The following is a 21,481-nucleotide window of genomic DNA, read 5'->3' as shown; positions in this document are numbered from 1 at the left end:
CAACAGAACACTACTCGCACACTAGAATCCTCTTTCTCCTACCCATCCCAATCACTACCCCCTCCTCCTCTCCAAAGGTAACTGATATTCTGACTTCTAACACCGCAGAATGGTCTTGAGCTCTATGATTTTGAACTCTCTTTATCTATGTGGAATTATACAGTGTATGTATGTATGCATGTATGTATGTATGTATAGCAGGCTTCAATATTTATTCAACTCAACATTTATTTTTGTGAAATTCATCCATATTGTTGAATATAGTTGTAACTCATTTCATTTTCATTGGTGTAGAAGAATCTATTCAATGAACATGTCTTCATTTATCCATTCCATTATGGAATACCTCTGAGTTTTTCAAGTTTTTTGACAATTAGGACTAAAGTTGCTATAAACATTCTATACATACCTAACAGTGAAACTGCTGGATTACAGGGTATGTGTCAAATTCAGTATGTAATGCCAAACAATGACTGTCCCACATTACACTCCTACTAGCAGCATGTGAGAATTCCCACTGATATATATCCTTGCCAACCTTTGGTATTCTTATTCTTACATTTTAACCATTCTAGTGGACATGCATTAAAAAGAGTAAGATTTCAATTTGGATTTCCTTAAGTCCCTAAGACTAATGATGTTGATCTTCTTGTCATATGCTTACTAAAGTACTTGTCCAAATTTTTACTCAATTAAACAAATCAGTTTATTAGTCCTTTTCTTATTGACTCTTTAGATACTTCAGTTATGTGACCTCTGTCAAATATCTTTCTCATTTTGTGACTTGCCTTCTTCATTATCTTAATAGCGTATTAGGATGAAGTTCTGAACTTTAATTAGGTTTAATTATTATGCTTTTCAGTTATGATTACTGTTTATGTCTACCCCAAGATCATGAAAACAGGTCATGGAGATATATATTATCTTCTGAAACTTTCACTGTTTTACCTTTCACATAAAGATCTGTAACTCTCCTCCTAGGAATGATTTTATATACAGGATTAAATAAGAAATATATATATATACGTATATATATGTGTGTGTGTATATGTATGTGTGTGTGTGATACATATATATGTGTGTGTGTGTGTGTGTATCAAGGTGACCTAGCACCATTTACTGAAATGACTATCCTTTTGATAATGCTCTGAAATGCCACCTTTGTCATAAATCAAGTACCTATGCATTCACAGGTTTGTTTCTGGATTCTATTCTGTTCCACTCATCTATTTGTCTACCCTTGAATCAACACCATCATCTTTTTTTTTTAAATTAATTTTTTTAAAGATTTTATTTATTCACTTGAGACACAGAAATACAGAGAGAGAGAGAGCATGAGCAGGGGGAGAGGCAGAGGGAGAGGGAGAAGCAGGCTCCCCGCTGAGCCAGGAGCCTGATGTGGGGCTCAATCCCAGGACCAGGGATCATGACCTGAGCTGAAGGCAGATGCTTAACCATCTGAGCCACCTAGGCGCCCCAACATCATCATCTTAATAAGTGAAATTTTAACAATAAATCTTGAGGCACCTGGGTGGTGCAGGCTGTCGAGCACCCGACTCTTGGTTTTGGCTCAGGCTGTGATTTTAGGGTAGTGGGATCAAGCTCAACACGGAGGAATCTGCTTGGGATTTCTCTCTCCCTCTGCACCCTTACCCCTGGCTTGCTCGCTCTCAAATAAATAAATAAATCTTTTTAAAAGACCAATAAATCTTGATATTTAAAATAGTAAGTTTCTCATTTTTCTGTTCTTCAAAATTGTCTTGGGTATTTGGGGCTCTGCATTTCCACATAAATTTTAGAATCAGTTTAGAATCGGTTGTCAATTTCCACAAAAATCCTACCTCAAAACTTGGGGCATTTATCAGCAACTCTGACCTATTGGGCTCTGAACTCCAATTTTTATTCCCCTAGCACTGTGACTTTCTCTATTCCATCAGTAGATACCCTACGGGAATAATGTCTCCATATACTGGGGTCACTCTTCAGGATGCCCTTCTTCTGCTTAACCTTAGCTCAGTAAGTGTTTACTGCTTTATTAACCTTCCAGTGCTTCAAAGAGATATTTTTATATTTCTGTCCAAATTTTCTGTTTTCAGAGGAAGTGTTCTCTCTAAATTCCCTAAGCCCTTCATCTTAAGAAGTTCATACTTCAAAAATAAGCTTTGCTTTTGTCTTTGCTTTTCTCTTACCCTCTTTCCCTACCTTCCTCTCTCTCCCCTCTCCCTCCCCAACCCTCCAACCCCTCTTTTTCTTTCTTTATAAATGAAAAGGTAGATAATGTGAGAAAATGAGGAATTCCACCATGGAAATTATAAAAAAGACAAAATGTTAATCTAAGAAATAAAATACGTAAGAATTGAAGAGTTTATTAGATGGGCTTAAGAGAAGCCTACAGGGAGAGAAAAATCAGTGAAATTTAAGATAGGTCAAATATAAGTATCTAAGCTGAGAAGAGGATGTGTGAGACGATATCAAAGAGTGTAACAGACGTGCAAAGAAAAAGAGAAAGAGAAACTATTGCACAAAAGAAATACAGAAGAGATAATAGCTGAGAAAACTAAAAACCTGAAGAAAGAGATCAATAAATAAATCCAACTGCTCCATCAACTCCAAACAGGATAAACACAAAGAAAACCACATATGCTTTCCCTTCTTCCCCTACCTCAACCTCATCTTCCTCCATCAAACCATAACCTGTAGTGACTGAACTAACTGCCAATTTCTTATGGACAAGCTTCTATCTTTCTTCCTCTTTTCTTTCCTCTTCTTGTCTTCCTCTCTCTTTCTCTCCCTCTCTCCCCCCTCAACCCCACTCTACCACACCTTCTTCTTCTTAAGGCAGCATGGATACTTGCTTTCTTGATCAGGACATGGTGATTCATTGATTTTATTTTTGCATACACAAATAATTGAACATGTTGAGAACATTAAGAAGAGCTCCAAAGGGAACATTTTTCCTAGTGCCCTTGTTGTGTAATAATATAGGGAGCTTTAAATTTCAGTCTCAAACTATAGCTGCATCTTTCAGATTTGGCATCTAACAGTAACAGATGGCAATGTTAAAAATAAATAGAACATTCAAGTTGTTTATACTGTAGGCAAAGACAGTTTTAAAGTGTGAAACAAGGCTGAGGCTGATAGAATTCACATCATCCCTTTCAAAATATATTAAGAATGCACATTTCCTTATGCCAACCCTGCAATGTTGCTCACAAAAGAGAAAATATTAGCTTTTGAAGGTGTGCTGTCATTACATGTCATCACTAATTTAGAATTAACAATGTCATACAGGTCTATTAATAGAAATTTATTTTCCAGAACTATCAATATCTGATTAACTTTCTCAAGTTTTAAAAGCTCTGGAGGTTATCACTATTAAAATGTCACTTTCTCATTCAAAACATGAGAAAGTATTTAATTGGCACAATTTAATACCAATATTAAGCTAATTTTTAAAAACTAAGTTTACAGTATACCTGAGGCAGAATTATCAAAGACAACCCACAAACTTAATACCTAACAGGTTAAGTTTACACAGCAGAAATATATAAAAATAATGCATGAGAAACCACAATAAATTTTTGATGTTGAATTTAATAACTTTAAAATAGTGACCACAAAAACCCATGATCATTCAACAGATAGATAAAAAGTATTTGACTAAAGCCAACACCTTTTCATGATAAAATCATTCAACAAACTAAGAACTAAGATAAAGGGCATCTATGTAAACCCCACAGTTAACATCTTACTTAATCGTGAATGAACGATGCTTTCTCCTAAGATCAGAAATGAGACAAAGATGGCCATTCTTAGAGGTCTTGCCAGGGAAATTGGGCAAGAAAAAGAAATAAAAAGCATCCAGATTGCAAAGGAAGAAGTAAAACTATCTCTATTCACAGATAACATGATCTTGAATATAGACTATCCCAAGGAATCCAACTAAAAAAAACTATTAGAATAAACATTTCAACAAGGTTTCAGGATACATGATTAGTATACAAAATTAATTGTGTTTCTGTGTACTTGCAATGAATAAGAAAATGAAATCAAGAAAATAATTCCATTTACAATAGCATCAAAAAGAAAAAAAATAAATTTAACAAAAAATGAAAATTTATACTCTGAAAACTACAAAACCTTGAACAAAATTAAAGAAGTCTAAATAAATGGAAAAACATCCCATGTTCATGGATTGGAAGACTTAATAAATACTGATAAGATGGTACTACTTTCCCAATTGATACACAGATTCAATACAATCCCTATCAAAATCCAGCTGACTTCTTTGTAGAAATTGACAAGCTGATTCTAAAATTCATAGGGAATTGCCAAGGACCCTGAAAAGCCAAATCAATCCTAAGAAAGAATAAACTAAGAGCAAAATATACCACAAAACAAAGGTAATCAAGACAGGGTCGTACTGACCTTAAGAATAGACATACAGATCAGTGGAATAGAACCAAAAGTCCAAAAATAAACTTTTATGTCTAAGGTCAATTAATTTTTTACAAGGGAATTAAGACAATTCAATGGGGAAGGAATAACCCTTGTTTCAACAAATAGTACTAAGACTCCCAGATGTCCAATGGAGTTGGACCTCACACTAGACACAAAAACTAACTCAAAATGAATCACAGACTAAAATCCAAGACCTAAAACTATAAAGTTCTTAGAATAAAATAATAGGAGTAAATCTTGACCTTGGGTTAGGCAAAGTCTTCATAAATAAGACACCAAAAGCATAAGCAACCAAAGAAAAAATATATTGAACTTAATCAAAATTAAAAACTTTTATGCTTCAATGGACAGAATAAAGACAGGCAAAGACAACCCACAGAATGTGAGAAAAATATCTGTAAATCACATTACCTGATAAAGGACTTGTATCTAGAATATATAAAGAATACTTACAACTCAATAATAAAATGACAACCCAATTAAAAAATGGGCAAAGAATCTGAATAGATATTTCTCCAAAAACATGCAAATGGCTAATAAGCACATAAAAAGATACTCAACATTATTAGTCATCAGGAAAATACAAATCGAACTCACAAAGATACACCACTTCATTACCAGTAAGATGGCAACAATCAAAAACACAATAACAAGGATATGAAGCAACTAAAACTCTCATATACTGCAAGGGATATTGTAAAATGGTTAGCTACTTTGTAAAGCAGTCTGGCAGTTCTTCAAAAGGTTAAGTATAGAGCTACCATATGACCCAGCAGTTTCATTCCTAAATATATGCATGAGAGATGAAAATATTTATCTACATAAAAACTTGAACACCAGTGTTCATAAACAGCATTACTCATAGTCAAAAATGGAAACGACTAAAAATGAGTTGACAGGGCGCCTGGGTGGCTCAGTTGGTTAAGCGACTGCCTTCAGCTCGGGTCATGATCCCAGGGTCCTGGGATCGAGTCCCGCATCGGGCTCCCTGCTCTGCGGGGAGCCTGCTTCTCCCTTTCCCACTCCCCCTGCTTGTGTTTCCTCTCTCGCTGTGTCTCTCTCTGTCAAATAAATAAATAAAATCTTTAAAAAAAAAAAAAATGAGCTGATAAACTATAGCATACCCATACAATGGAATATTATTTAGCCATAAAGAAGAATTAAATTCTGATACATGGATGAACCTTGAAAACATGCTAAGTCAAAGAAGCTAATAACAAAAAACCATATATTATATGATTCCATTTTTATGAAATGTCTAGAATAGGGAGATTATCTATAGAGACAGAAAGTAAACTAGTAGCTGCTTAGGGCTGGGAAGCAGGGAGAGGTTGGGACACTGTCTGCTAATGGGTATGGGATTTTCTTTTAAGTTCATGATGCCATATTTAAAAAAAGAAAGAAACCTATAGTCATCACAACTGCTAATGAATATTTACTGAGCAAGTACCCACTGAGAAAGTTTTTTTAATAGTGTTTACCCAAAGAAGGGGGATTTAACAGAGGATAAAAATGTTTTGAAAAGAGACTAAGAATCCTGTCTCAAGTAGAACTGCAGAAAACACTGTTTTCAAGTATTTTTCTCTACTAAACAATAAAGGTAGTCTGCCTAAAATTTTAAAATTCCTAACTTTCTGTTAAGAAATAAGCTTCAAAAGGGGTTATTGACCTTTATTACCTTTACCTAAATACTAAAGCAAAGATGGTATGATGTATGCTTTGGGGACAGAGGTGGGAAAATACTAAATAAGCTTTTTTTCCTTCTAATTCTTACACATAGGTTCTAACCCTAGAAAATACTTTAAGGAAAACAGTCCAAATAAATTCTGAGGCCCAGAGATTTTTTTCTTTTTCTTCTACTAGGGGCAGAGTAGGGAGAAGGATGGAGAAAGGCAAAGGGAATATAATACAAGTAAGAGAAATAAATTTGATTACTTTCCCTTTCCTCCAAAATCTTTCAATCTTTGTTTTGTTTTCCTTTAAAAAATTTATATCACACTAAAAACTTCCAGGCTAAGTACTCTATACAATTTGCCTAGATCAAATCACCCCAATAAAAACAAAAACTTCCATTTTCTTGATTTCCACCCCCTGTGACACTGCTTTATTTATTCATAAAACAGTCCATATATTTACACAGCACTGTAAATACACTATGTAAGTAATGAAAATGCTGTTTAAAATAGCTTTAAAAAATAAAATAGTTTTGATGTTCATAGTCATTGATAAAGTATATATTCCCTTTAATTTATTACTTTTCAGCTAATCATACTATATGAGTTCTTTAAACTTGTTATTTCTTTTATCATTAATAAGCTATATCCCTACTATATAACTACAAAAACAAATAATGACAAAGATTAATGGACCAAGAAGTTCTCTGAAATTATCTGAAATGTCAAATGCACCTTTGCGAAATAATCAATAGAGAAATAAAAATATATTAAAAATCAAAACCACATAAAATTAAGGATTCATATTATGTCAATAAATGGAAAGAACAGCAAAACAAGCTATGTGTTCAGCTAAAAGAGAAAATCTGTTTCTTTAAGCAGCTGATAAAATAACCACACTAATGAAAAAGTGTACTGACCTGGTTTGGGCACTGAGTTGGTCACTGACTGAGGAACTTTCTGATTAATTAATTCAACACAGTGTCCAGGGAAGAGTCCCACCTATGGAAGAAAAGCAGCAAAGAGAGGATTCTAAACCAGAGCACAGACCATTGTGTGAACACTGCCAATTCAATTCCAGTAATGTACTCCACAGTCCCTCCCAAAGGATTCTATTATTCCAAGACTCTAAATCACAGATGATACCAATTACACAAATAATAAAACAATCTGTTGCTATGAGTATACAGAGTTGTGTATTATGAGTCCAAATATCTAAGTCTGCTTTTTCAGTTTTAGCTTTTAATTTCTCAAACTTTTTTTATACCAATTAAAATATTTAGTCTGATACCAAGCTATACATGCAGTATATACAATTTTTACCTCTTAATAACTTACATTGCTGAAATTTCAACCCAGTTGTATTGATTTATCTACGGCAACTTTCGTATTTATTGTCTTCTCTATAATTTTAAAAAAGTCAACACTAAACCACATTCAAATTTTTTTGTGAATTTTCATTCTCTCACAGGTTTCATGAAAAATGACAGGACTAAAATAAATTGATGAAACAATTACTCATTTAAAATCCTGGTATTTACTGTTGCTAGTAGTGTATAAATTAAGTGGGAAACCAAAAGAGAAGAAAACAACCAATAATGTTAGGTCTAGAATCGTAAGTAGTTGTATTAGGAAAATACTGAGCTCACCACAGACCACCCACATTACACAGAGATCCACTGTAGAGCCAAGAGAATACATACAGAGATAAACAGCCTGGAAACAAAAGTAAAAAAGAGATCTTTGCCAATATTTATAGATGTTTCCTTAGATAGGAATATAATCAGGCTACCATGCAACAGATGTTAAAGCTGAACATGAAAACTACATCACTTTTTACATCCCTCTGTTGACAGACTCGGGAAGAATGGAATGGTCTTCCAAAAGTTATGATTCATCATGAAGTTCTGATTCTGAGCTGTGTAACTTCCATCTGTGTGGGATTATTTTCACATATGCATTTACTGCATTCTTATTCCAATTTCTGGATCGATATTCCATGGTAGTTCTTAAAATTATGAAGATGTAACCAATTATCATGAGCTGAAAAGGGGTTACTAACATGTTACCAGTTTCGTTTAAAAGATATCTGAATTTGGGGTTCTTAAAGTTCCTATGCCTTGCCTTCCAAAATGAAGCTTTAAGTGTTTGTTTTACTGGTGAAATTTCATACCATATTTTATTCAACATCCTATGTAGCTGAACAAGTAGGAATTCTTCCAAGATCAATTAGAACCAGATAAGAATCACCTTGAGAAACCCTTCTTATTCTTCCTTACACATACCAGTTATTATGAGAGGGTGGATGGTGTCATGGTTAACGGACAGCCTCAAGGGTAAGAGTGCCTGGGTTCAGTTCTAGGTCTGCCACTTACAAGGTCAGGTTTGTGACTCAGCCTCCCTGTTTTCAGTTTCTTCATCTAAACACAGTAATAGTACCTAGTACATAAGGGTTGTTATAAGAATTAAATGGATCAGTATAAGCAAAATGCATACAGTAAGTACCCACTAAGTGTTAGTATCTCCAATACGCTAGCTACTACAAGCCTAGAGGGCTCAGGCTCTACCTTTCAATGGACGACACATAACACTTACCACCTTCTGCATGTGTGGACTTGAGTTTCTTCCCTATCAAATATCATTCTTTCCATAAAATTAGAATTAATTTCAATTTATAAACATTTTCCGCAACTTTCTAGAGAGAAAAGACCAGGTTCTAAACTTGGCCTGCCCATTTACTAGGTTCTGTGATCTGGAGCAAATTAATTAACATCTGTCTCAGTTTCCTATTTTGTAAAAATGAGGATAATATTAGCTACCACATAATTTGTGTGAAAGCACCTAGCCTATTTTCTAAACTTGAATATCTTTCAGCAAATAAAAACCAGTTTTCCATCACTGCCTAGACTGAACAAAGCTTAATGAACTTCTTTGGAGAACTACATCATATATTAGTTACATTTGCACTTTTTAAATTTGTCTCAGTGCATTAGGTTTAGATATATGAGTGAATGTGATACTGTGTACTATGTAGAGGTCCATGGTAACTTCATTTAATGCCTATCTCCAATCCCTGCTCACTTGTCTCCCTTCATCATAAAGTATAGTATTACTATTATAAAGTATAATATTATTATTAGCATAAAGTATAATATTACTATTAGCTAAACTATATATTCAGTGCCCAGGTGTAGCCACAGCACATGCAAATACAGCTCTGCTGCTACTATTCTAGCTCCTTCCTCCTGCTGTGATGCAGGTATGGAGAGTAGATCTGTAGGAACCATCATTTGACCTTAAAAGAAAGACTAAGAGAATCTTAGAAATTTCTGCCTAGCATCTTTAAGTTGCTAACTCAACAGTGGCCATCAGTCACTTTCTCTGTTCACTTTTCTGTTTCTTGAAACCCAAAGTACTCCTATTAATAAGCCTTTTAGTTGGAAGAGCTGATTCTATAAATTTGTGAAAGGCAAGTAGATTCTATTTTCCTATTATAAAATTTCCATCACAAAAAAATGAAGCTGTGCTCTGTTGAAAATATACACCAGAATGTAATTAATCCTAGGGGGAAAAAATATATAACTAACCCTAAAAACACAGTTAATGAACATTTACTTTTCTGACTCATACTTAAGCTAATATTTTACCAAATATAAACGATTTCTTTTTTTTTAAGATTTTATTTATTTGACAGAGAGAGACACAGCGAGAGAGGGAACACAAGCAGGGGAAGTGGGAAAGGGAGAAGCAGGCTTCCTGCTGAGCAGGGAGCCCAATGCGGGCTCAATCCCAGGACCCTGGGATCATGACCTGAGCTGAAGGCAGACGCTTAACCAACTGAACCACCCAGTGGCTACCCAGTTAACAATTTCGATAAATTCAAAATGTCAAATGTTAAAAGTGACTGGAACTCTGGCAATATTATCTATGAGCTATGTCATCCTGTTTCATATATTATTCTTTCTGCCAGCAGTGACAATTTCTAACGCTCTAATTTATATGGCTGAGAAGGGTGAGGGAAACTGGGTATACTGGCAGAGATCAAAATGAGATTCAACTCTCGCAATAAGATGGAAGAGAGAGAAAAGACCAACATCTAGGGCCCACAGGGTAGAGGAGTAGGTAATAAAAATATAGTAATAGAAGAAGAACAATTAGGGGCGCCTGGGTGGCTCAGTCGTTAAGCATCTGCCTTCGGCTCAGGTCATGATCCCAGCGTCCTGGGATCGAGCGCCGCATCGGGCTCCCTGCTCAGCGGGAAGCCTGCTTCTCCCTCTCCCACTCCGCCTGCTTGTGTTCCCTCTCTCACTGTCTCTCTCTGTCAAATAAATAAATAAAATCTTTAAAAAAAGAAGAAGAAGAAGAAGAACAATTAAAGATAAGGCTACAACAGGTTAGGGATGAGCTTCCAGGAAGGAAAAAAGACTTTCAATTTGTAGTTTTCCCCCAAGTCTTTGAGATAAAGTGAGAAAAAGCAAGAGATACTATTAGAGTAGACACCTCCACCCTTATCCATAGGTTTTGCTTTCAGTTTCAGTTACCCACAGTCAACCATGGTCTGAAAGCAGATGATCCTCCTCCTCATCCATTGTCAGAAGGTCAACGGCAGCCTAACCTTAAATGACAGTGCCTACATAATTAGCCTCACTTCATCTCATCACATAGGCATTTTATCACCTCACATCATCACAAGAAGGATGAGTACAGTACAGTATTTTGAGAGAGAGATCACATTCATATAACTTTTACTAAATTTTTATAATTGTTCTATTTTATTATTATTTTTGTAAATCTCTTACTGTGCCTAATTTATATATTAAACTTTATCATAGGTATGTATGTATGTATAGGAAAAACATAGTATATATAATGTTCAGGACTATCCATAGTTTAGGACATTCTCTGGGGGTCTTGGAAAGTATCCCCCGCAGATAACACAGGACTACTATATATCCCACAGTGTGCTGGTAAAAGTTGAACAACTGGCCCTTCAGGAGGAAAGGCCTTGATTTATAGCGTTTGCCAGGGTCCGTGGTATAAGTGCTCCCACCATGGCTGATTTCAAGCTACCAACATGACACAACTGAATGCAGAGTTGAAAAAAGACACAGAGTAGCCTGTTAAGCAGTATTTATACCATACAGAACACTAGGTGGAAACCTACCTCAAGAGCACAGATAACAGTAAAATATAGTAAAATAATTCCAAATAAAGTTTAAGTATTTATTATAACCTTTATTTTTAATACAATTCACTTCATTGTAAACATATGCTTTAATTTCTAATAGCAGCTGTGTTTCCCAATTGTACTATAAAATTCCAAAAAATTTCACAACTTGCTCTGGCTCACCACTAATCTATACCTGTATCCTCAGTCCAGGGCCTGTCCTAACTCTAATAGCTCCTAGGAACAGGTTTCCAGCAGCTTGACAAGTATATGACTCCCTCTCGGCAAGTAAATAAGGACAGACCTAAATGTACCAACTGCAATCTGATTCTTCTGACCTTCTTCTACCTTGAGGATCGGCTCAAACTATAAAAGAAATAGGTTTGGCTACAAAAGTGAATATACTGAAAAAATATTTTGGTACAACATAGAGGGAATGCTACATAAGAAACTACTGCAATAACTTAAGGCTGAAGCTTTGGTAACAGTTGTAAGGGAAAAAAGTCATTGCTTACCAATGGAGCCTAATCCTAACTATGGTCTCCCTGAGGCAACTAATCAAAATCTAAAAGGAATTTCAACACAACAATAATGTGTTTATCACTGATTTTTTAAAAAAAAATTCCTATTCTAGTGGTTGATTTATGTAATTAATAGCTAGTGAACCTTTAGGACTGTTAGCATAACAAATTTTTTTTTTATTAAGTTTAGTAAAGTAATGCTCTTACTTTCAGAGATATACCACAGATTCTTCATCAACTGGAACTACTGGCCTCAGAGAGTTCCCAATTTTTCATTCTCAGACTACAACCTCCTCTCCTCCCAGGCCTCTTGTGCTCATATATTCCATGACAACTGAAGCTCAAATTCAGAGGTACTGCATCCCCTTCTCCCCGTATATTTCCCCATTAGGGTACCTAGTCCCCTTCCAATCTCTTTTTGCTACCTAGTATGAACCAAGAGATTGATCATTTTAAAGTTAAAGTGGAACTTTAAAAAATATCAGTACTCTTAATTTCCTCACAATATTAACTTTCTGCCAAACCAATCCAGCAACCCTCTCCAAAATAAATCAATATACCATCCTCCTTGCATGCCTCTGTATTGCTAAAGAAAAATCACATCACTCAGGAGATTCAAACAAGACAAATGCATTCTCTCCCACCCTGAAAGTCAATTATTTTCTTCCCACTCCCCAAATATTCTTAGAGAACTCACTCCTTTTTAGGATCTCTGTCCAGTCCAGACTATGTGCCCCTGCCAACAACATCCCAGTTACAGTTCATCAGACCATAAGTTAATTAGTCAATTAGTCTGCCTCTTAAGATTTTGGAACTAGGCTTGAATCTTTATCTCCGAGTTGCTAGAACTAGAAAGTAGTTTTTTAAAAAAAGGAGAAGAATGAGACAAAGAAGCAGCAGCTGCTGCTACTACACAGAAAGGAGTAAAACTGTAAGCAAATTCCCTCAATTTCTGACTTCCCAGTTCCTGGTTCCATCTAATAATTTTTGCAGTGGTTTTTTGAGATATTCCTATTTGTGTCTCTCCACCTTTATGTCCCAAGAAACTCCACAATGCTTCTCGTTTCTTTGCCTTATTTACACTGTCTCCCAAACATTTAATGCCAGCTCCCTAATTTCTACTGCTAAAAACATTACTCTTACAGTAGAATGTTAAGGTTTGGGACTCAGAAACAAAGTTAGGAGGGGAGCCTGGGTGGCTTAGTCGGTTAAGCGTCTGCCTTTGGCTCAGGTCATGATCTTGGGGTTCTGGGATCAAGTCCCACATCAGGCTCCCTGCTCAGCGGGGAGTCTGCTTCTCCTTCTGCTCCTCCCCCTGCTCATGCTCTCTCTTTCTCTCTCTCTCTCTCTTGCTCTCTCTCAAATAAATAAAATCTTTTTTTAAAAAAAAAAGAAACATGGGGCACCTGGGTGGCTCAGTCGTTAAGTGTCTGCCTTCAGCTCAGGTCATGACCCCAGGGTCCTGGGATCGAGTCCCGCACCGGGCTCCCTGCACAGCAGGAAGCCTGCTTCTCCCTCTCCACTTCCCCAGCTTGTGTTCCCTCTCTCGCTGTGTCTCTCTCTGTCAAATAAATAAAGAAAATCTTTAAAAAAAAAGAAAAGAAAAAAGTTCAGGAATCGGGGTATAAATCTGGGAGATGGGCAAATATATTGAATTTAAAGTTAAAAGAGTAAATAAGATAGTCTAAGACAAAGAGCACAGAATGAGAAGGTAGTTCGACCCCAGACTTTCAGGGATCTGCTAGAGGAGGAAGTGCTGTAAAAAAAAGACTGAGAAGACAGAGGAACTCTAAGACTGTCATGTCACTTCTGAGAGAAGAACATGTCAGGAAAAAAGAAATAGAATACTGATGAGACCTTAAGTAAGAGGAGTAATGAAGTGTCCATTCTTGCATTAAGCCAAACAGAGACCACTAGTGAAGCAAGAGAAGAAAACATGGCTGAAGGGTTTAAGCATATACTTGTGATGAGTAAATGTAATAATGGTGGCCCTAGACATGTACTGAATGGAGCACTGGGTGTTATATGCAAACAATGAATCATGGAACACTTCATCTAAAACTAATGATGTAATGTATGGGGATTAACATAAGAATAAAAAAAAAAACTAATGATGTAATGCATGGTGACTAACATAACATAATACAATAAAATTTAAAAAAACAAAAAACAAAACAAAAATTATGTTGGCCCTAGAATCTAATCTGGATAAAAAGGCAAGTGAAGAAGTGGATAATGGCAGAAATTGGAGGGGCCAATGGAATGATATATTGAGCACAACTGCTTATTATATAGCAAGTAACTAACAAATGAGATTAATTTTTCCCCATTAGCTCAATGACATATCAAATAAAATTACGGTTGGTTTAAAATTTTAATAACTCTACCTTACCTTTCTCCCTTGGCAGGAGTAAGATGAGGATAGAGAGGCATTATAAGTGGAAGAACACGTAGATGAAAAGAGCAACCTGTGTAATGGGGGAAGGAAGGATGATGGTTTAATTTATGTGGAAATTGAGTTTATAAAATAAGAGTGGTAAGTAAGACTGGAGAAGTAAAATGGGGTGAGAAATCATGGATGGTCTCTTGACATCATGACAAGAAAGTTGAAGTTTCTTCTCTATGAAAGTGACAAACTCTGAGCAGAAGGACAGGAACAGGTGTGTTTTAGTAAGAAAAATCTAAAAACAGTGTATACCTTTTAGGGTAGGAGGAAGGGGGGATGACAAGAAACAGAAGCACATTTTAGGAATTTGCAAACTAGGAAAGAGATAATAAAAATATATAGTTTCAAAATGGCATGAAGAATTAAGAAGAGTATATGAATGTAGGGGCACAGAGGTAAGAAGAGAAAGAAACTATCAACTGGGTTGAATACATAAAAAGTTAAGTCAAAGATGCTTCTCCAGTTTTTTCTTCCCAATTTGATTGAGGTATAATTGACAATAAACTGTACATATTTAATATATACATTTTTATAAGTCTGACATCTGTAAAACTATAACTACAATCAAGATTCTGAATATATTAGGGGTGCCTGGGTGGCTCAGTTGGTTAAGCGTCTGCCTTCAGCTCAGGTCATGATCCCAGGGTCCTGGGATCGAGCCCCACATTGGGCTCCCTGCTCAGTGGGAAGCCTACTTCTCCCTCTGCCTCTGCTGCTCCCCCTGCTTGTGCTCACGTGCTCCCTCTCTGTCAAATAAATAATCTTTTGAAAAAGATTCTGAATATATTCATCAACCCCCCAAAATTTCTTTTTATCTCTTTGTAATCTCTCCCTCTCCCTACCCAACCCCTATCCCTGCTTACCAGGCAACCACTGATCTACTTTTTATCACTATATTACTTTGCATTTCCTACAATTTTATTTGAATGGAGTCAAAAGAATGTACTCTTTTGTTGTCTGTTTTCTTTCACTCCGTATAATTATTTTGAGGATCATTCATGTTGCTGTATGTATCAGTAATTCATTCCTCTTTATTCCAGTAATATTCCATTGTAGAGATAGCACCATTTGTTTACCCATTAATCATCTGTTGATAAAATATGTTTCCAGTTTGGGGCTATTATATATATGGCTGCTATGAACATTCATATATGAGTCTTTGTCTGGACGTCAGTTTTATTTTTCTCTTGGATAATAATCTAGGAGTGGAATGGCTGGATCATATAGTAGGTGTCTATTTAACTTAAGAAGCTGACGGACTGCTTTCCAAATTGTAGCATCTTAATATTCTCACCAATCCTGTGTGTTTCAATCCCTCCACAGCCTCACCATTCTAATAAGTATGTAGTGATATCTCACTGTCATTTTAATTTGCATTTCTCTAATAACAAATGACAGTGAGCATGTCTTTATGTGTTTATTTGACATATCTTTTCTGTGAAGTTTCGATCTTTGCCTACTTTTAAAATTGAGCTCTGTTTCCTTATTGAGTACAAGTCCTTTGTCAGATATACAAGTCCTTTGTCAAATATAATCATTGCCAATATTTTTCCCAGTCTGTAGCTTTCTTTTTATTGTCTTATGAGTAATGTCTTTCAAAGAAAAGTTTCCAACTTTGATGAAATTCAATTTTTTTATGAATTGTTCATTTCATGTTGCATCTAAGAAATTTCTACCTAATCCAAAGTCACAAAAGTTTCCCCTATATTTTCTTCGAGCAACTTTATAGTTTAAGCTTTATTATTTGGGTATATGATCCATTTTGGGGTAAGTTTTACAGATGATTTAAAAAACAAAGTTTTTTGTTTGGTTTTATAATGGAGGCATAGGAACAACGAATTGTTCCAGTATCATTTGTAAAATAGACCATGTATTCTTCACTGAATTGATGAATCTTTGTTGAAAATCATTTGTCCATGTATATGTATGGGTCTATTTCTGGACTCTATTCTGTACTACTATTCTATTTGTCTACTCTTCCACTAATAACACACCCTCTTGGTACTGTACCTTTACACTAAGTCTTCAAATCAATTAATGTTAGCTCTCCAACCTAGTTCTTTTTCAAATTTATCTTGGCTATTCTATTCTAGCTCCTCTGCATTTTCATATGAATTAATTTGCTTATCAATTTCTACAAAAAAGTGTGCCAAGATTTTGACTGGGATCTATGTGAGGAATAATGACATCTTAACAACGTAAAGACTTCCAATCCACACATAGTGTCTCTCTCCTTTTTTTTTTTAAATATTCTTTGATTTTTCTCAAAAATATTTTGCAGTTTTCAGTACAGAGATCTTTCATATTTTTTTCAGATATATCACCAAGTGTTTCATATTTTTGATGCTATCATAAATGATTTTATTGTATTTGCTGACTGACGTTAATGCTGCTAGTCTATGGGCTACATTTAGAATAAAAGATTCTCATGGAGTTGTTCCAAATATTTGTATTTCAAGTATATATTGTATACTTTAAATACACAACATACTTGTATTTCTTCTATATGATATGTGAAAATGATTTCACCTTCTCTAAAATTGTATTTGTTTGTAGGTAGTTACATCATTTGTAAATTTCATTTCAGAAATCATATGGAAGGATTTTAGAAAATATTTATTATAATGAGGGTGTGAAGGGTTTGATAAGGTTAAGAACTACTGCTCTAAGCCATTTTGTCAATCATTTCCATGAAACTGAATGTTTAAATATCATTTGATAGGACATGCTCTGATGTTATAAATTAGAAAAAGGATATCAAGAAACAAATATCAATGGCAGTTGATAATGGCAATTGCACTAATAAGAAAAATAAAAACTGAAACAAGAAATATGAAAAATAATTTAAGAAAATTTATATCTTTTTATGATCCAAGGGGGGGAAAATATAGAATTGGAACTCACCAAGCCTGTGTACTGGTCCTGGCTGTACCATTACGTACTGTCTTTGTGAATCAGAACAATTTATCTAAATCTTTTGTCTCTAGACTTCTGTAATTTTTAAATGACAGGTTAAGAAGAGATGATCCACTATCATTTTTTCTACTATAGAAATCTATGATTCATACAAGTCAGTAAGTAGTACAAGCCACTACTGGTTCATTAAATTACTACTATGATCTCTTCTTTGCCCAGAATACCTAGGATTTGATCTAAGCTCTGATATTAAACAGCAGAATAACAATGGGCTAGTTGTTTTACCCCCTACACTTTAGTTTTGTCATCAGTACGAGATAATAGTACCTTCTTCACAGAGCTGTAAGAATTTAAGGTCAGTGCAAAGCACTTAGAACAGCACACTTAAGAAGCACTGAAGAAGTGTTACAGTTGCTTTTATTTGTAGTATCACATACTACCTTTCCTTGAAGTTATTATTTAACATTACAGATGAAAATTTACATGATCTCCCAAAACTTAACTAGAGAGGAAATACGGCGCCCCATTTAATAGTAAGTAATGAAAAGGCACAGCTTTGGACCCCATATATAAATATACGATCTTTTTATAAATGAGCAGGTAAACCTCCTTCCTCCACTAAACTACTATGAGGGACAGGCTTCCAAATATCTTCCCTTTGGATAAATAATACTCTTCTGAAAATAATTTATTTAGAACTACATTAAACTCCTGAGGTAAGGACATTGTTATTGTCCAAGAATTGCTTCTTTCATATTTGTACACAAAGACACTCACAGAACATTCTAGGGCAACTATGAAAAATTAAAAAGCTGATCCTTTACCATCTTTTTTTTTAAAATATTTTATTTTGTTTATTAGAGAGAACGAGAGAGAGAGAGAGAGCGCATGAGAGGGGGGAGGGTCAGAGGGAGAAGCAGACTCCCCGCAGAGCAGGGAGCCTGATATGGGCCTCGATCCCGGGACTCCAGGATCATGACCTGAGCCGAAGGCAGGCGCTTAACCGACTGAGTCACCCAGGTGCCCCTGATCCTTTACCATCTTATGGAGAACTAAGAGAACGTGAGCTGTATAAAATTCAGTCAATCTCTAAGTGGTATTCTATCCATTAAATTAAGTGCATCCCAAATGTGTTTCAAGAAAGATTTCCTGGATGGAAAAGAGAACATTTGCTAAACTCTGTTTAATTTCTTCTTCTATCCGTGCACAGGATAAACAATGGGAGGCTGCTCCATGGTTGTCACATTTTGTGTTTAATAATTATCTGAAGGACTTGATAAAATTCAGAATCCTGTCCCTATCCCCCAAGATTCCGATCGGTAATACCTAGCTTTAACATGTTTCTCAAGTCATTCTGTTGCTAGCAGCTCCCAGATAAAACTCTGAGAAACTGCCTACACAAACAAATAATCCTCAAAGATATTAACATTTTATATTTGTGTTATGCCTTTTACCTAAGAAAAAGGGCTCTCCAGATACTCTACCTCATATTTCCAACAAGGGTCTACAGCCAGGCACAAAAGCTGACGACATTTAGTTTAAAAAATGAGAAAAAAAATAGTTGTGGGTTTTGTTTGTTTTGGGTTTTTTGTTTGTTTTTTTGTTTTGTTTTGTTTTTTGGGGGGGTTTTTTGCTTAAGTACATTCTATGATAAAACAAAGGTAAAAGATTCAATATACACTTTAGGAAACAAACTAAAAACAGATTTCAGAATTTCAAATTACTATAGTTAATATAATTTCACACTTCCTACTCCCAGAAGTTTAAGAAAAGAAACAGAGTCACGGTATAATTAAAACACATGGGTGAACTAATCTTTCTGTTCCCACAGCTAAATTATGGTCCAAAACAATACATAGACTAGAACTTGGCAAAATGCTAATCTTTATCAACCACCAGATGATTAGCAGAGCTTACCTGCAGCACAGAGTAAGCACTGCTTCTAGAAGAGTTGTCTGAAGAACACCTGGGCCAGAATGACATAGATAAAAAATGGTTTTACATCCTATCCCACAACCACTGAGACAGAATTTTGGGGCTCAGGTCCTGGGACTTTACATTTTAACAAGATTCCCTGGTGATTTTTAAGTACACTAAAGATTGAAAATTAGTGTTAAAGGAAGGAATTACTTGTAATAGAAGAATGAAGATAGCACTATAACACCCTTAAGTATATTAGTAAATGTTATAACGGACTTTATTTGCAAATTAAGACAATAATGTAATACTACTACACACCTATTAAAATGGCTAAAATCGAAAAAAACCCTGAGAACTATCAAATGTTGGTGAGAATGCTGAACAGTGTCATTGCTGGTAGGAATGCAAAATGGGACAACCACTTTGAAAGACAGTTTCGTGGTTTCTTAACAAAGCTAAACATAGGCTTACCATATGATCTAGCAACTGTATTCCTTGGTATTTACCCAAAGGAGCTGAAGACTTTTATCTACACAAAAACCTGCACATGGATGTTTATAGCAGCTTTATTAATAACTGCCAAAAACTGGAAACAACCAAGATGTCCTATAATAAATAACTCTGGCACATCCATAACAATTAATAAGACTTTTATCTACACAAAAACCTGCACATGGATGTTTATAGCAGCTTTATTAATAACTGCCAAAAACTGGAAACAACCAAGATGTCCTATAATAAATAACTCTGGCACATCCATAACAATTAATATTAGTGACAAAAAAGGATTTATCAAACCATGGAAAGATATGAAGGAACCTTAAATGCATATTGCTAAGTGAAAGAAGCCAATTTGGAAAGGCTACATACTGGATGACTCCAACTATATGATGTTTTGAGAAAGGCAAAACTATAGAGACAGTAACTGATTACTTGTTGTCAGGGGTTATGGGGAGAGAAGGATGAAAAGGTAGAGCGCAGGGGTTAGGGCAGTGAAACTACTCTGTATGAAGCTGTAATGGTTGATACATGTCATTATGCCTTTATTAAAAGCCACAGAACTATACATCACAAAGAGCGAAACTTAATGTAAACAATGAGCTATAGTTAATAATAATGTATGAAATTTGGTTCATTAATTATAACAAAAAAGCAAGCCCCAAAACTATTTCAATCATTATGGGGCAGAATATGAAACTGACATTCTGTAGTATATATATCCAAATATTCTGTATCCATGTGATTTTGGTCAAGGATCTGAGCAGCATCAGATCCTTAGACAACTCTTCTAGAAACAGTACTTATTCTGTGCTGTCTATAATCTCTGTAAATCAGCTGGTGGTCAATAAAGATCAGCATTTTGCCAATTCTATACAATGAATTTATAAAAGCAGGATGTTAATAATAGAAGTTATGTGTCCATGTGTGGGGGTGGGGGGGGTTATATGAAACTCTATACTATCTGCTCAATTATTCTGTAAAATTGTACTTAAAAAAAGGTCTATTAATTTGTCTTAAATAATTGCAGACCTGCAAGTGGAGATGCACATGGCCTGCACAGGCTCCCTGCTCAGTGGGGAGCCTGCTTCTCCCTCTGCCTCTGCTGCTCCCCCTGCTTGTGCTCTCTCTCTCTCTCTCTGGCAAATAAATAAATAAAATCTTAAAAAAATTAAAATTATAAAATAGTCTATGATGTAATATAGCCACTGTATAAAGTGAGGTGTACTGGTAACCTAAACAAGTGGTTTTCCCATGGTGGTGTTTGTACACAGCTCTACTGAGGCCCCTCTGGGATGCTGCAGGAGATCCAAGGGAGGTCAATCAGACATGCTCCACGGGGAATAAGGGCCAGGGTGCCTGACTTGAACTAACCAGGGCAACTCCACTGCTGCCTTTTCTCACACTGAGGTTCTGTGTAAGATTCTGTTTGATTAACAATTACACTGAGTTAAAAAATATATATGTGAAAACCAATGGACTAAGCCATTATTCCAGTTATTTCAAAAAAATTTTTTATGTTAATCCCCATACATTACACATCATTAGTTTTAGATGCAGTGTTCCATGATTCATTGTTTGTGCATAACACCCAGTGCTCCATGCAGAATGTGCCCTCCTCAATACCCATTACCAGGCTAACCCATCCTCCCACCCCCCCCTCAGTTATTTCAAAATTAAAAATCAGGGGTCTCATCTATAATTATCATATACATGGAATAAATTATAATTATCTTCCTCTCTCAACAAAATATTTGAGTAAGGAAGGACATATGCTCACCATTTAAAAATATGTAACAAAGGTAGAGAACATCACAAAGAGCTTGAAGAGGAGTCTTTCCCCCAGATACAATATATTAATTATTACATTAAAAAATAA

The 21,481-nt window shown here is 35.4% G+C and overlaps 1 protein-coding gene across 4 annotated transcripts in view; it reads right to left on the bottom strand.

Moving 5' to 3' along the window:
* Window positions 1-21,481, bottom strand: part of ARHGAP32 (Rho GTPase activating protein 32) — a 314,482-nt gene that overhangs the window by 64,337 nt on the left and 228,664 nt on the right. For 3 of the 4 annotated variants that reach the window (XM_064577227.1, XM_064577229.1, XM_064577230.1), the window contains one exon: window positions 7,055-7,136. The exons of the other annotated variant lie outside the window; for it this stretch is intronic. In XM_064577227.1, the coding sequence (XP_064433297.1) occupies window positions 7,055-7,136 (82 nt within the window). The remainder of the gene's footprint in view (window positions 1-7,054; window positions 7,137-21,481) is intronic. 4 annotated transcript variants of the gene reach the window in all.

Source organism: Mirounga angustirostris, unplaced genomic scaffold, assembly GCF_029215605.1.
Source record: "Mirounga angustirostris isolate CCGP_5_RB_7025 unplaced genomic scaffold, mMirAng1.0.hap1 SCAF_13, whole genome shotgun sequence".
Taxonomy (NCBI): Eukaryota; Metazoa; Chordata; class Mammalia; order Carnivora; family Phocidae; genus Mirounga; species Mirounga angustirostris.
Note: the sequence above shows the minus strand (reverse complement) of the source record. Positions and strands in the feature narration are given on the sequence as shown.